This window comes from Bradysia coprophila, unplaced genomic scaffold, assembly GCF_014529535.1.
Source record: "Bradysia coprophila strain Holo2 unplaced genomic scaffold, BU_Bcop_v1 contig_358, whole genome shotgun sequence".
In the NCBI taxonomy this organism is placed as follows: domain Eukaryota; kingdom Metazoa; phylum Arthropoda; class Insecta; order Diptera; family Sciaridae; genus Bradysia; species Bradysia coprophila.
The window spans coordinates 3,046,589-3,064,560 of record NW_023503616.1 but is presented as its reverse complement, the minus strand read 5'-3'; the positions used below and the strand labels follow the sequence as shown (position 1 = coordinate 3,064,560).

General features: G+C 32.8%; 1 protein-coding gene across 3 annotated transcripts in view; it reads right to left on the bottom strand.

The window, feature by feature from the left end:
* Nucleotides 1-14,103, bottom strand: part of LOC119081234 (probable 3',5'-cyclic phosphodiesterase pde-5) — a 39,890-nt gene extending 25,787 nt beyond the window's left edge. The window contains exons 1-3 of one of the 3 annotated variants that reach the window (XM_037189959.1): nucleotides 13,812-14,103; nucleotides 7,723-7,846; nucleotides 5,198-5,299 (exon numbers count right to left, since the gene is read on the bottom strand). In XM_037189959.1, coding sequence (XP_037045854.1) covers nucleotides 5,198-5,299; nucleotides 7,723-7,846; nucleotides 13,812-13,931 — 346 coding nt within the window. In that variant the 5' untranslated portion in view covers nucleotides 13,932-14,103. Of the gene's footprint in view, nucleotides 1-2,340; nucleotides 2,641-5,197; nucleotides 5,300-7,722; nucleotides 7,847-13,811 lie in introns of those variants that run through there. The other 2 variants (XM_037189962.1, XM_037189960.1) reach the window with 2 other exon arrangements.
* Between the last annotated feature and the right edge of the window lie 3,869 nt (nucleotides 14,104-17,972).

The following is a 17,972-nucleotide window of genomic DNA, read 5'->3' as shown; positions in this document are numbered from 1 at the left end:
TGAATAATATATGAAATGTTATCGGTATATAATCTATGGATTAAGATAACGAGCTGATTATTGGAGCGAACTTTTACACTGTTAGAAATAATGTTGAATGAATCGTAACTGTTGAAAATGGAACATGTAATGGAATACACTTGGTAAATTTCACTGGGGTGCAGGATTTGCAACAGCTGGTGTGCATGTTATGGATGTTACTGTACATATTTGTCGGTTGACAAGTGTAAGGGAATAAGCGCCCAATATACTACTGATGTAAACAAAATCATGTCCACCAGCTGTTGCAAACTCTGTACTTCAGTAAAATTTAGCGAGTGTATGAACGAAAGTATGAAGCTTACACTGACAAACTCTTTGCTTAGCCCGAATATTATTAGTTATTCATTACCCATACAACGAATTGCCAATACAGGTTCGATCGAAAGCTTTTCTTTGTAGTTAGCTCATAGAACTTTCACCGAACTGATTCAACCAAATGGTTTTATGGCAATAAAATTAATAAAATTTACCTAAATTAGGTTAGTGTAAAATATTTGGTAAAACAAGAATTAATTTTGTCTGAAAACTTTTACTTGGATCTTGAAATTAAACGGCATCAAGCAAGATGTAAAAGAAATTACCAACTTTTCATGTTTCAACTCAAGCCATACTTTCAAAATTTCAACATTCAACCATATTTACAGTCGCTCGAAAATGCTGAACGAAAAAAGAACGCAATTTAATAAAATGTTGCTAAAATTTGTTAAGTAAACTAAAAACATTTAAAAAAAAATTTAAATTACAAATTATGAATTTCAATATAAATATATATGAGTACCTATACAGCTAGCGCATCTAGCACCATTGAACAATTCAAGAGCAAAAAATTGTTTGTACATAATATTACCGTCCAGGTGAATGATTAAACCCTTCTACCCAAAAATTAAGTTCAACAAAAAACTTTTTCTGCTAGAATAATGGCGATACCATTCGAAATGTTTGTATGAGTTCGATGCAAAATTGCGCGTGGATTCCATCTAAGAAAATTAGATAAAAATTATCAAAAATGGATATTGATAACTTTTTTCATGTGAAACTTATTTTAATCATTCGACAGATAGCTACTTAACTTTGAAAACATGAGTTGATGGTTAGATAGTACGACATACAAGTTTTTTGTTTGTTCAAATTTGGATTTAAATGACCACAACTACTACCAACAATAATGCTATTGCTACATGAACGATGAGTATGATCTGATCACGGGTATCATTCAAAAACAATTGTTAGAAAGTAAGACTTAAAGACTTTTGAGAAATATGAATGTATGACACTAGATAAAGAATAGTTATTAGGTTCCTATTAGTAGAATCAGCTGCAGCTTTTCGCTGGTGCTTTCTATAGAAACACTTTTGCTTCACATTACAATGTTCAAAATTCAACATGACAACCTAACCTGTTACTGATACTGATACTATTTACTATAATGTTTGACACAAAATCTTTTTTTTCGTAAGTTTTAATGGAGTCTTTACTATATAAGAATGCACTAAACAGAGTTTATCAGTTATTCTGTCGACAACAGACATGCCAGATAGGCCGTTTCTCTTGAAATTACTCTTTTGAACCCATACTTCGATGCTTTATAGAGAAAATACTAGAACGTCCGGTGTGAAATCAACAAAAGCTGACTTCTTCTAGTGAACATAACATTTACTCGCAAACAAATGACATTTTTATCACACATACTGTAAATTCAGATCAGCGAAAATAAAAGGAGGTACGTCAACCTAATTAGCGGTATATATCTTATCAATTATAACTCTCATCCAGTTTTGCTTATCAACCAACCATAAATTACCATAATTGAAGTATAACACACTATACCATTTATTTATTTATAAATTGTGTGCCTGTACGGTATATTTGTTGAAGGTGCTTTCGTAAACAAAATTCTCTAAACGAATGTTTGAGTGTGTCCTAATTCTGTCTATAAAATAGATTTTCATTTGAACTATGGGTGAATACACTGTGCACCACAAATAGTGCCGAGATAAACATTGCAATTCATTTATTAGTGGCAATGACATAAATAAATAAGTCTCTGAATTCACTTTAATCGAAGACCGCACTTAACTTCCGCCGTTTCACATAACGTTTTCCCGACACTTTTGTAAAATACTGTCGTTCAATATATTCAATTCAATTAGCTCGTCGAGTTTTTATAATTTGTTGCTATGTTTCGATTCCGAAGTATTCTGAACGAAATAAAAAAGATTCAGATAAAACTAAGATCAATCTAAACATTTTATAGAACAAATTCGACCTAAATTTACTCGGTTCATTACTCATATCTACCTAAGTTATCGTAAGCGATGCATTTCAATATAATAAAAAAAAGTTCAAACACAAATTCAATATTATTGGAATCTTCACCGCGACACGTTAAATTGTTTATATTTTTTTGTCGAGAAAACGATGAAGAAAAAAACAAATTTATTTTGCCATCATTAGACACTAAACTTTGTGCACAACTACGTGTAAAATAACACACCGAAAACGTTCCAAGTCATGTGTTGGTTTCAAAAAACAACACCTCAATTGTACACAAACCAACCATTCACATGAACTGAATGAATTCGACTGAATAGTGTACGAAGCTACGTAAACATCTTACACGAATGCACACTACACACAGATGTGAAATTTCGAAAAATTATATCGCAAAAATGTACGCTTTTAGATAAGAAAGTTTTGGTCCACACACGCAATTTTAGCGCATGTTTATTCGAACATCGAAAGCAACATGCAAAAGCTTTCAAAGTGAGAGAATGATTTCAGTGAGATTTTAAATTTGCAAATGAATCATAGAAATATGAGAGTTCCACTGTAGTCACTAGTCGAAAGATAGAAATTAGCTAGATAGTTTGCTGTAACACTGGTGATACCACAACAAACTGATTGAATTGAATGTCTATAGATTCTTCTTGTTGATTGACATTGACTTCTAGTGGGCTATGGAGTATATTTTTACAATATTCGTGAATGAGTGTTAAAGCACTTCAGAAGTGCTCTCTCATGGGAACATGTTTTTTTTGTAGGTTTTTATGTTATTCGAATATGACATTGTTAATGGTAGATATGCTGCGGAATTATTATCATTGTGATTCTAAGGTAATTATATCGACTTGTAATAGTTAATTACGTATTTTGGTGTGATTAATTCGGTCGGAGCGATGAAGGAACTCTAATCAAAACAGTACTGTGTACGAAAATGCTTTGGTCAATTATCACTCGACTTGAATAAACACTCCACGTAGTATGGAGATAAAGATTGCGTATTTAGTAAATACTATTTATGATGGCTTAGTATTTGGATGCGGTAATATCAACTTGAGATAAGAAAACACTCTAAGTGGTCAGACATTTAGATAATTTAGGCTTCAGCTAAAAAAAATTAATTCCGCATGATAGAAGATTAACTTGACAAGATTAGCATCAAGTGCATTGATGTGTTCATAATAGTCTGTAAATTATAAACTAATGAGAAACATGACGAACCTATACGTAAGCGAAGCAGAAATTCAATAAATACTGCTTGAAATTCTGTGAAATTCGTTAAATTTTTTTATATGAATTTCGTGAAATTCGGGAAATAGAATATAAAAGTAGGCCCTGAAGCGAAGAATATTTCGACATTGCGATGATATAAAGAAAGGGATTAGAAAAATTTATCTAATGCAAATGAATTAAAGTTATCTGATGTGTTTAAGAGGGATTAAAGAGTCGCAAAAGTTGAAATGAATGTTGTGTGAGTAGAATTTTAAAATTAAATGAACATTTACAGCAACACATAAAAGTGCTATAACTCGTTAACTCTGCGATAACAATTTTTTTACGACATTTTCAGGCGAGGGATATAAATTTACAATTTTTAAAATTTCAAGGACTTTATTGTCCATAATGACTCACATACTGATACGCTTCACAAAGGTTTGTATGTCAATTCGTATATCTTAAAGCATACGTTGCGGAATTACGGAAATAAATAAATTCACTGTTAAAGCATATCAACGACATACCCCAAAGCGGTTCTAATAAGCTTTGCAATTCCCACAGTGCCTCTAAATAAAACCGTAAATATCATAGCAAATTGTCCTTTTATATGTGAGTGTGATTTCCCATAAGAGCTTTCTGCTGATTACACTACATGAACGTATGAATTTTTAGTGAATTAGTAAATGTTGACGTTTATGCCTAAACGTTCTAACAAGTATGAATGCAAAGAGAAATTAAACATTGAATACGATGTTTTTGCTTTATCTTATCAAACATCATGGCTTACGTGTGTGCGGGCTTTCGAAAATGTATTCAACAATAATTTGGTTTTTTTTTGACGAATCGATATACCATTAGGCCAAGGAATTTATCTTATTTTTGCGATGGTGAAAACAGTATCATCTACTGGACATGTGCCCATTTCACGTCCGAACTGATTAGTTATCTTAAATAGGTTCATTTAGCCCATATTTAATATTATATCAAACAACACGTTTTGCCATCATCAAAAACAAACAAAAGAAAAAAGGTCCAGTGAAGAGGAAAATTTATCCGGTTGATTGCTTTCGGTTATTTCAATGGAAATTATCGCTGCTGCCATATATGTATATATAAATGTCAGCCAGGAGGATTGAAATATCAAATATGAAATTCATTTGAGATGAAACAGACTGTTTATACGGTTTTGAGATTAATAAACGAACCAAAACAAAGTTTTTGTTGTTCTGAACTTATAGTTATGAAATTGAATAGAATTTCTGTCCTTTTGTTATAACAAACTATCGTCACTTTATATGGTAATAAGATCTCTATCGTGATTTGTTCAGTTGACCTTTCGGCAAGGAAAGGATATGCAAAAATTTACAGTGGGCTTTTATGAGTTTTTATTCGATGTAAATTCTGTAAAGTGTGCTTTTGTAAACTGTTTTTGTTTAGCTCGTAAAAACAACGTAGCTTTTAGTAATGAGGTCATTTTATTAGTATATTACTCATAGTCACAACATATAACTTAATTAATGAAATCCATAAATCGACCAGTAAATTTTAATTAGAAAAGCTTTCGTATAGCTTCCGTACGCGAGTATAAACTAATTATGTTTTCGGTGAGTGTGGAATGTAAAATTCAATATGCATAAAAGAATTAATTTATTTTTACCTTTTTGTTTAGTTCGTCTCGCTTCCTGAACACTCATTTGCATTAATGAATAAGCACCCTTTTCAATGGGCGATAGTTCGTTGATAGAGTTCAATGAAACACCTGTAATTGAGTAACGATTTTATAAATTTTAATTTGCTGGAACGGAAATTCAATTAAAAATATTTGTGCTTCGATCAATTTTGATTTAGCTTTAATCTTTTTATAATGTTAAATGAAAATAAACAATCTCGATTGATGCAACGAAGGTTTCATTACATTGTTGATGATGCTGCAGAGTGCTTATCTGGCTTTTCCTAATAAATATTCTGCTCAGCGTTGCAGCAGTGAATTAATTACATCGGAGGATACTTTTCTTTAAAGCTGTGTTGGGTAATTTTATGTACTTTTAATTTTATACAAAAAAAACTCTCTCTTCCGAAATTCTAACGATGTATTTCAATTACGATGATATTCCATCAGCAGACATCAGCTACAATGCATAGTAGCAATGTCAATATAGACTGCACAGACAAATAAAAAAAATCTATTTCATCTTTTCTGCTTCAGGATATGGCAATATGGCACAAAATCTGAATTTATATAAAAGAATTCGCAAAAAGGGCGCCGGTTTTCTAATTTTCATACAGTGAGTAAATCTCTAAAATGTTTGATTTCAGTATATTTAGCTAATTCTTCTGTCACATCTTTTGACAGCTTTTTACGTTTTAGTACGTTTTCTCTCCCAGTAGCAAAAACCCAATCCCAGCAAAAAAAGAAACTATATCGAATGCCGCAAATGCATTTGAAAACGAACATTCGGTGAAATACTTTTTTATCACACCAAATGTTTATCATTTTATACGAGAATCGACGACATATTTTTGAGGTTGACAAATTTGTCAATTTTACTTTTGTTTTCGAGATCTCAAAATTGTTTCTTCCCCCGAAGTAATCCATGAATCGTCTGTATTCAATTCTGTTTGCATTCAATGCAACTTTTTCTAAATGCAAAAAGAATTGAATACAGACGATTCATGGATTACTTTGGGGGAAGAAACAATTTTGAGATCTCGAAAACAAAAGTAAAATTGACAAATTTATCAACCTCAAAAATATGTCGTCGACTCTCATGCATTTTTTATGCATAGCAAAAGAAGACAGGAACAAGCAACGTAATATTTGTCTTACAAGAAAGTTGAACTTTTATGTGAGACAAAATATTACGTTGCTTGTTCCTGTCTTCTTTTGCTATGCATAAAAGATGCATGAGAATCGACGACATATTTTTGTGGTCGGCAATTTTGTCAATTTTTATCTTTATTTTTGCATGACAAAATTAGGTTTTTTTTCACCGATGTTATTATAAAGATGAACATATTTGTATAAAATGATAAACATTTGGTGTGATAAAAAAGTATTTCACCGAATGTTCGTTTTCAAATGCATTTGCGGCATTCGATATAGTTTCTTTTTTTGCTGGGATTGGGTTTTTGCTACTGGGAGAGAAAACGTACTAAAACGTAAAAAGCTGTCAAAAGATGTGACAGAAGGATTAGCTAAATATACTGAAATCAAACATTTTAGAGATTTACTCACTGTAAGCGACCTTTAAATTTCTCCGAGTGTTATTGATTGAATATTAATTGAAAAAAAAATCAAATCTTTTTCTAATTGAACTAATAATAAAATTGGTAGACTTCTGGAGCCTAAAAATGTAAAACATTTTGGGTAAAATAAGAACCACTTTAGACTATGTTTCAGTAACGTACATTGTCGACAGTGTCGACCCAGGTAAATAATAAACTCTATCATACGTTGTCTTAAATAACAAAATAAATATTAAAGTGAAAGATTATATTTGAACCTCTTTAAAATGGATCAAATGAAGCAATAGATTCGACCACCATAACTGATCTGATGCCCTACATAATTGATGTTTTACTGAAAATAATGAATTAGAACACTTATCCTTATTTGCTTATTCTTCAACATTTTGGGTTCTAACAACTAAAGCTGTGAAACTTAAAGTTGGTATAAGCTATTGAGGTAATGTATATTCTTATATTACCTTAATGGTATGTGTTTCACAATGTATTTGAAAATCATCATGAAATCCACATTTTACCAAATATAAAGACATTTTTTACTACAAAAGGTATATCACACAAAGGAAGCTGAATGAAAATATTTCATTATTCTGTTGGGGTTGAAGCATAGAATTACGATGGCATGGACGAAAAGTCTATACCTACGAGGTTCAAGGGAGAAATGAAAAAAGTGGAATCACAACAATTTCTTTTTAAATTTTTGTTAATATAAATTGAAGTTCGCAGAAACATCGAAGTCTATTCATCAAGTGCAAGTTTGAAATTTGCAAAACTTTACAACGAAATAAAAAGGTCACCTGTCAAGTTATGTATTTTTTCTGTTTGGCTTTACTATTCAGCAATAAATCTTAAGTCTAGTCTAAAATAGCACAGCATCATACCAACCAGCAATGTTTGTCTGAAAAATTTGACTAGCTGTTACAAAAGTATACATACCCCGGTTCGATCTTTTAATTGCTGGAAGTTGTTTCTTGCCACTGTTTGGAACCGCATCGATTGGCATTTCATTAACAGATTCACTTTCATCAATTAAATCAGATGTGTCAGCATCAGAGTAAATCTACAAATAGTACAACATTGTTTCTATATGAAATTATTGTTTTGTCATAAATTAGTGGCTGTTTTGAACGTCGTACTTAAATTTAGCAAATATTTCCGTCTCTAGAGGCAACATGAGTCGTACTCAAAGCGATTACTAAAACAAAATTATTTCGACGGTCAAAACTAATCGGAAAATACGAATTTCAAACTAGCAATAACGTTCACTGTTCAATATCTGAAATCGAACTGTTAGTTTCACAAAATGGAAAGGTGTAAAACATGCAAAATTTATTTATTTAGTACAATAAAAGAAATAAATTGAAGGGTATTCCTAACACGCGAGTTGACTTATTGAATTTGTCATTGATGTTAGCTAATGGTTTCGGTTCATGACTCAAATTATAAGATAACACGAAATTATTTGAGTGGTATAGGGAAAAATCTACTTGAAACCACTATGCATCTGTTATCAACAACGACTACAACACCAAACGATGGTTTTTGGTTTTTGTCCCTCATGTAGCGAAATGAATGCTAATCGAGATACTAATACAAATGAAGTAAAAGATTTTGTATAAAATATCAGACGAGGTTTTAAGTAAATGAAGTAATAGAATTAATGATTATATGACAGCGCAACCATTCCTTTCTTTAATTTAATTAACAATTACATCTTGAGGTGCAATTTTTCTTAACAACAGAAGACTGAATTAATTTTGATAGTATGTTGTTATCAAAAACTAGGTCCCACCTTTTTGGGCGGGTCGGGTCCCTTGACTGATAATTTTCCCAAAATAATGTTGTCTTTTGCTGGTTGGTAATGTTGGTAAACTTCATAGTCAATCAGATTAGACTTTTATAGATATCTTAATTTATTTTCATTGATTTTTTCATCTGGTTAAGAATGGACAATTTCTGTAGTCCAAGCAAATGACAATATTTTGACCTTAAACATCATCACATTTAGGATCTAAAAAATCTCAAATTACTCATAAATTTCTTTCTTTTGTAATAAGCAAAATATCACGACTCGCTGTCTAATTTTGCAATAAATAACCGCGACTCGTGTGAATTACAACCCTCGCTTCGCTCGGGCTGCAAACTTCACACTCGTCTGAGTTGTCTAATGTTCGATTTGCTTTGGCCGCAAACTTGCTCGTCCGAGCTGTCTAATGTGACAATAAGATACCGCGACTCGTGTGAATTACGACCCTCGCTTCGCTCGGGCCGCAAACATCACACTCGTCAGAGTTGTTTAATATTAGGTTTGCTCTGATCGCAAACTTGCTCGTCCGAGCTGTCTAATGTGACAATAAGATACCGCGACTCGTGTGAATTACGATCCTCGCTTCGCTCGGGCCGCAAACATCACACTCGTCAGAGTTGTTTAATATTAGGTTTGCTCTGATCGCAAACTTGCTCGTCCGAGTTGTCTAATGTGACAATAAGATACCGCGACTCGTGTGAATTACGACCCTCGCTTCGATCTGGCCGCAAACATCACACTCGTCGGAGTTGTCTAATGTTAGATTTGCTTGACTTTTTTCATTACATGTAATTTTGGGTGCCACTTGTTAATTATCAAATATAAAATTTCAATTATTAATTATCAAATACCAATTATCGAATATCATTTATAATGTTCATTTAATACATTGCATTTCTATTTTCTGGGATAACTTCCGAAGCGGTGATCCCATACAGCTCATCGTCGAACTTGACCTTACAAATGTCAAATGTATAATTTTAAGAACCTAAATTGTTCACTATTTTCTGCCAGTCAAGGGAATAACACATTAGATTATCAATTATCATCAGTGAAGGGAATTATCAATTATATCAATTATCAGTGGTGTATTATCAATTATCAACAGAGTAAAATCCTGTTTTTCTGGAATAATTTCCAGGGCTTTACCCCGACATGGCTCATCTTCGAACTTAACCTCAGGAATTTCATTCCTCGTCGATTAAAAAAAAAAATCATCAAAATCGGTTATGAATTACTCAAGTTATCGTGATGACAAAGAAAAATAGGTTACAAACAATTACGTTTTTGATAACATTTCATACATTGTTAGGTTACAAACATTTTAGGGTATTTTCTGGCGTAAGACCCTTGACTTTCAGTCAAGGGAATAAAAATAGTTTCCTGAATATTGAGCACTCCTCAAACAGAAACAACCATAGACCTTTAAATGTATGCAATTGCAGATTTATTTTTTTAAACTTTTATGTGAAACCATCGAAAAATGAAACCATTTGCGGTGTTCCTAGTTAGCGATGTGACTGCGAATCGATTGAAAATAAAGTTTAGAGAAAGTTTAGTTCAACTTGAGTTAGATGTTATAGAGAAAAAGTTGAGCCAGTTTCACAACACTTCAATGCACAGAATGCTTGTTATAAATATCTTCAAAAGTAACTCTTAAAATAGTTTTCATGTGAATCGAAAGTTTTCCTTTTCTTGTCCATCTATAAATGCATTGTTGAATATTCTAACGTCGCCACGAAATAATTGAGTTTTCCATCAATTCTATACCATCGACCTTTCAAGTCTAGCAATTTGTCTTCTCTATATTCTATTGATAAATAAAGTTACTTAATTCGTTGCCATTAATTTCGACTGTGTACACAACATACTCCAAAGACACAATTCACCTAAGCGTCACCGTAATCTGAGGAAATGGAGGGGCGTAAAAGGACGAATATAAGAAAATATCTATTGTTTGAAACTTTATTTGATCGTTTGTTCTTTACACTAAGAGAACAACGCTGCAGACTGTGCGAGAATGGTATATACCTACTTGAACTTGGGGGAAATTTATTTAGTTTTATTTAGCTGATTGAATTATCTTTTCCCTCAACATTTAATTAAAAATCAATTGGTTGTCGTGTAACATGAAGAAAATAGAATACGACAAACAATACAAAAAATGTGTCTGTTGCAAATTAACAGGGAATACGAAATAAAACCTAATATTAGAGAATAGCGTGTAAGAATGGCAATGAGACCATCCGTGTTGCTTCTTTTTTTTCTTCGAAAATTCACTACATTCACAAAGCGTTTGCTTGTCGTGAACGAAAGACCATTTTGGAAAAGTGATAAATCATCTTGAAAACAAGTAATTCTACTACAAACATTTGTAACAATTACATAACGGAAACCAAATAACACTTGAACTGGAAAACATTTCCGAATTTATGGAAGATAAAATGGCAAAAAAAATGCGGCATTAATTACGTAGATCAAACTTTAGCGTAGAAAAAGTTAATTTTGCAAACTTCATCGTATTCGAATTTCATTTAATAAGTCAAGTTGGTAATGATTGTGATTTGCATTTTAACTAACCTTAATTCGAAAGCTGTCGTCCCTTATTTTATGTCATCATCGTGTGTATGAAACAACGATATAATTAATGTGTGTTAAGGATGCGAAATAAACTCCAATAAAACTTTTAAGTTTTTTTTATCATTTTAACCTAAATTATTCTCGAAGAGTTTTTCCTTTGCTGTAGATTCTTATGAAACCAGAATGTGAAAAAGTAATTAAAATCTCATTAAAATCCTGATGAAATCGGAATTACAATAATGCGTGTATCTTAAGACGTCGAGCTTAACCTTTCCTCGAAATGGCAAGCATTGAGTAGCACCAGTTTAATTATCGAGTCGATTACCTCTTTCATATAATTGCTTTCTACATATTCAATGTTTTAATGTATGTGTCGAAAATGGGCCTCATTTGACACATTTTACACATTTTGGCAATGTCATAATGTCACACTCTCAGTATGTAATTAATAGTTTACTGGTCTAGGTTTAAACATTTCTTGAAACGTATAGACTAGACATGCACTGATCTCTATAAGTAAGTAGACTTATAAACACTGCGAAAAGACTCACAGCTTTCACTACATACAAAGCACCTAGCAGGGTAATAGAAAAAAATAAAGTAGTACTTTAATCGAAGTATGCGAATATTTCCATACCTTTTTTTCATAATGTCATCGAAAAATTACCATTAAGGCTGCTAATGGTATTATTGGTATCAAAAAACTATACTCTATTTGACGTGTAAAAACCTCTATTACCCTGCTAGGTGCTTTGCTACATACCATTTTGGGCTCGGTGATTCCGTGGCTATTTTAACTTTTATTTGATCTTATCTTTTTGACTTAGTACAACTGCTTGCTCAATTGGATCCGACGGATTCTTTTGAATTTCTACTGACCGAAATCGGCGCTATTTATTTCGGGACTATTTTATATATGCATAGTTAAGCCTTGGTGCCTAGGCCCAATACCAGTCTCAGATATTTTTGATCTGCTGGTTGTAAGTGGTCAAAAGTCGAAAAATTAGGTTTCGTAGTCCGGATTTCATTTCCGTAAGGCAGCGAGGACACAGGCGTGTATGGGTTCGTTGGAACGCTGAGGTATAAAATTTGATGATAAACGGGAGAAAATATGACTTCCGGAAAATTTCTCAAAATCGAAGTAACCTCGGTGAACTTTGATGAGTGCTGTGACCTCACTAATGCAATAATTTGATTAATTTTATACTTATTATGAATGTGGAGGACCTCAGCTTTACAGCGATACGCATATTTAGTAGTTTGGCGGAGTGAAACACACAGTTTTCATCTGTTACGTAGTCACGTGCCAAACTACTTAATATGGGTATCGGTGTAAAGCTGAGGTCCTCCATATTCATAATAAGTAATAATTTAATCAAATAATATCTCCTGAATCAGGCCAGTTTCCATGGGTGGAATTTGTTTCATATTCTAATACAAATTTAGGTTTATAAAAATGAATAAAATAAATTAGTGAGGTCACAGCTCTCATCGAGGTTCCATTGATTCTGAGAAATTATCCGGATGTCATATTTTCGGCCGTTCATCATTAAATTTTTAGAAGGTAATATTTGCCCCGGTAGTTCTCTACAACAGCTTTCCAACGAACTCATACACGCTCATTTCCTCGCCACCTCACGGAAATGAATATCGGACTACGAAACCACATTTTTCGACATTTGGCCACTTAGAACCAACCAGGTATGGAAGATCAAAAATATGTTAGACTGGTTTTGGAGCCTAGGCCTAACTAACATAATATTGAACCATTGCTCTTGAGATATTATATATTCAAGCAGTTCGTACCTTAATACAGCCGAAATCCTCCAAGAAATTTTATTAATTATCAATTTAGTACAGTTGTGAACCCTAAAACAATTAATCTATTATTTGATTTAATATATGTATTTCAATGGATTGAAATCAAATCTTTTACTTTATTTGTTTTGCCACTTTTGCTGTATAAGACTTCGTCTAGTCCAGCTCATTGATTTGTGGCCATTGATACATGAAAAAAATATTTCGATTTTGGACAATTATTTTTACATGCGACGACGGGGACGAAAATTAGACCGTTTTACAAATCCTTTCTGGCTTTGTAATGTTTTATACGTTCGGGCGGTTGAGACCATTACGTATGTAATTCTCGCTTTTCTCGGGCCACAACAAGGTAAATTGCCTAAAGTCAGTCATCCAAAATAGGTAACAAAATATCTATTTAGAAGTTACATCATTCAGTATACGGTACGAATTTCGTATCGGATTTTTTTTTATATAATCGTCAGCTGTTATCGTATCGCAAAAAAGTACAGTCAAATCAGTTCCTTTCGATTTTTTTTTCTACTCTGTGTTTTACTTTTCTTTTCCGCAGAACTTACGATTGCCGGCACTTCATTGTCGACTTACAGAAATAATTCATGGATTTCTGTATTTTATTTCACTTTTATTCAAAGTGAATGCAAATAACATGGAAATATGGTTCAATACTAAACAAACATCTGTGCTTCTCATGAAGACATTATCGAGTACAATGCAAAGAAGACTCTGCGCTTAGTCGATTAATACGGGGTGTAGTTTAGTCATAAGTCTAACTATTCTAAACCAATAAAATCTGTGCAAATGATTTTTTTTATTATACCTGATTTTGCCTATTAATATTCCAGTCACGTTCGTGCAATGTAACACAACCACTTTCACACAATAACTCAATGTGCGATTCATCAATACTAACATTGTCTGCATTTTGTTCGAACGACATTTTTAAACGGCCTTACGCGTATTTTCACTAAGATATTAGTTAATTGCAACGCAAAAATAAATTAACCGATTTTTTCTCTCTCAATAAGTCACACACAATTGGTGTCATACATTAGCTTGATAAGGTAGATATGAAAAAAAATGACAATCTCTGTATGGTATAAAAACTCAATAGCAGAAAAGTAACGACATCAGTAACACACAATATACAAAATGAGACTGAAATGTTGAGAATCGAATGGAACAATCCAAGCTCATCGGCAATCTTTTAAGTGGCTGAATGGTTATAATACAACTGGATACAGATTTAATAGAATATGGGGAGGCAGAGATCAAATCACAATTTTCCGTTTAATGCCGGACAACGTAATGCGTTGTACAGATTTTTTTTTCTGATGGCTGGATGTTTTATTGTAATGTAATAGTGGGGTGGTGTGAGGTGAGCTTCTCTTTACGAAGAACATGACGAAAGGTGATGTGTGACGTCGTTTTGTTCACACGTTATTATTTTGATTTTCATAAATGATTGACGTTGATGAATGGACGCAATTCGTCTTACCTCTATCATGTGACGTCGACGAAACGAAATCCTTTGAGAAATACATTCTTAGGTTTGTACCCTTTTTTACACGTCATTCAAATTGTTTGCTCAATTTTTTTCGTCGTTCATTGGGTTTTCTCGAAAATGAAAATTAATTCGGTACACCTGTTAAGGTATAGCAAACGGTAAATCTCACTGTAGCAAAAAAAATAATCGAATTTTGAAAATTTTCTATTTCTCTTTATCAGCATATATACACGATTCTGCAATTAAAAAACCGATTCATATTTTAAACCTTTTGCACTTTTTTCGTATTCGAAACGCTTGTGGCGTTCGTTACTGCATGGAATATATATGTATTCACGTTGCAACTATTAGAGGTGCGGTGGCATAAATCTAAAAGCAAATAAATTTCTGACTTTCCATAATGCGCTTGTATGAGCAATGTGGGTGGGTGAAGCATTGTAGCGGAAACCACATATATATTCAAATTGTTCAATCAATTTATCACATATATAAGTTTGTTAACATTCCCTCTGTGTGCACAACGTTGAGCATTTCATCGCACCGTTTCAACGGGAGTAAGCCAGGGGCGGAATTACGGCTGCATTTCTCTATTCTCTACTCTACCTGGTAGAGAAATATTGTGCACATTCTGTGCACAGAAAATGTACAAAATGTGTATGTAACGAACACATAATTTACAGTACACATTTAGTACACATATTGAGCATATTCTGTGCACAGAATGTGCACAATATTTCTCTACCAGGTAGAGTAGAGAATAGAGAAATGCAGCCGTAATTCCTCTCCAGGTAAAAAATAAATGTTGAACACATAATTGAATTTTACGTGAAAACACCTGAGTCTGTCTGTAAGTCTTCCGTTCAAAGCCTCATATGTGCTGAGACTTCTACTCGAAAAAAATCCTTCTCTACTAGTATATAGCGAAATCTATGATAAAATTATTGAAGTAATAGATTTTGTTGCAATTCGCTTGCTGTTTCTAAGATTTAAAATAACAATTATTTACAATTGCAAAATAGCTTAAGGCCAGTTATTAAACCGCTTTACCCTAGCCTTAAGAGGAATAGATACCCAGATGAAATTGTAGCCTAAATTAGTGCGTTTCGTATCTGACTTTTGATGATATTTTTTACGAGTGGGAAATCTCTTTCTCATATAATCTCATGTAATCACCAAATAATCCCATATAATCCTTGTCAAAAAATCAGTGATTTACCCCGTTGATTTTTAATCAGAATCTATTTTGAAAATGGCGAGATGACAATAACCGCCATAAATGTGTTAGCTTTCGATTTCAATATAAAATATGTTTGATTGTAGCAGTTTGACCAGTCCTGAGGAAGTTAACAGTTTATGAACATTTAGGTAAATCGTTAAATATTCTCGAGACTAGTAGTTTGCCACAAACAAATCTATTTTTCATTGAAAGCCAATGCATTCGCGGTCTCTTTTGTCGTCTTACATTTTTCCAAACGGATTATGATGAAATGATATTATCAAGAAAAAAAAAACGGTAGGCTAAGCATCGATGCCTCTTAATGGATTATCTCATTCTGAATATTTTTAAAGCTTTTATTCTCTTCATTCTGGTAATATTTCTACGTTGAGGTAAATATGCTATTGCTTTTTTAGGAGGCTATATTTAGTAATAGAATTAAATGATGACCATTTGAAATCATCTTCATTCTTGGAAATTTTCCATGAAAACTGTGCCGGTAAAATAAACGAAAAGCATTTATATTTAGAATGAAACATTTTTTGGTGGCTAATCAATGCATAGAGTGTAAGTGCTGGTATGGCTGTTGTACACGAGAAAAGAAGTCAGTTTTTACTTCAATTGAGGGAGTAATAGACTCGGTGCGTCTGGTGAGATTTCATCTTTAGATGTAGCAGGACATATTATCTAGAACTAAAATTATTAAAAATTCTCGACAAATCCTGAAAGTTCTTGAAGTTCTCAAGGGTTTTAAAATTTTAATTTTTAAATATTTACTTTGGGATATTTGAGACATACCTGTACTTTTTGAAGAAGGGAAAACATTTCATTCTAAAACTATTTTTTCATCTTCTTTCCACTTATTTCACTTACTTTTTCATGTCAGAGTTTTTCAATTCCGACTCACATACTCTACGATCCAACCACGTCACGAGTATTTATTTCCTTCGCATAATTTGTATCGAAAGTAGGTCATTTACCCATACCACATACTCGTTTATCTAATCAGATTTTCTACAAATTTTCCATTTCCTCATCCACGCTTTATTCGATCCTTTTCATTCGTTCGCGCACTCATGTATACGAAGATACATTTAATGATTACGTTTATAAACAAACGATTGACTCGGACGACATAAAATTTCAACCCGAAAGATATATCTTTCTATTAATCATACGAATCGTAATATAGCATCACAGCACCCACTTGTTGTTTCCTGCACGCTTTGATAATTTAAGCAGCATCAACTAACCTACCCCACATACCAATGAGTACGTTTTTCCACATTTTTTTTCTCTCTTTCTATAAACTCCTATGCAAAGCTATCTAGCGAAAAGATGCCCAGTAAATTGAATGGTGTGAGAAAATTTGGGAAATCGGATTGGTTCTTGCTAAATAAATAGATTACATACATCCGTTCATGGTCAAAAAGCCATTTAAAATGTAATTATACTTTATTTGACATCCTTGGCATTTTGGTGTTGATATTGGAAGTGATAATATTTGTGTTCGGTTTTTCGGTGTTTAGGTTGTAGCGCTTTATTATTATATTAACCTTTTACAGAAGGAAAACATATCATTTTAGGACAGCTATGGAATGTGTTGCTGGATTTTTGTTCTATGTAAGAGATTTGCTTCATTTGTTTTAACATAAATTTTCATAATTATAAGACGGAGTTAGCTAGATTTCTTCATTTATTATTTATTTTTGTAGTCGTTGTCGAGTCGGCAACAGTCGTTATAGCCGTCCATGAAAGGATACTCTTTAAGGGCTTGACATTGAAAACCATATTACATGGTTAAAAATTGTTGTTTTGACCTTACTCAAGCTGAAGCCTTGTTATACTATTCAGACTGTTAAATGAATATCTCGAACACTGCGTTACCTTCCGATATTTCTTTATTTTAACTGGTATCAGACAGAAAGCATATCAACACTATTTACTATTTGATCTGTTACTTCATTTGATCGAAGACTTTTAGAGATTGATTTTAGAAATCTTTTGCCTCATTTGTTTCGAACATGCTTTTTGCTATATCAAACCTCTTTAGTCAGAGCTTATCGTTTATTATTAACAACTTTGCAGACGTTTCCAATATAAGTGTACTTCACGGTGCGGTTGAACAACTTTTTTTTCGAAAAGTTCGTAAACATGGGGTTTTCTTGTTAAAAATTATTGAAGTGATCCTAACGATTATTTTTCTCCTAAATTTAAAATGTTTTGCCCGGGCCTTCTCGAGAAAAGTTGATTTATCT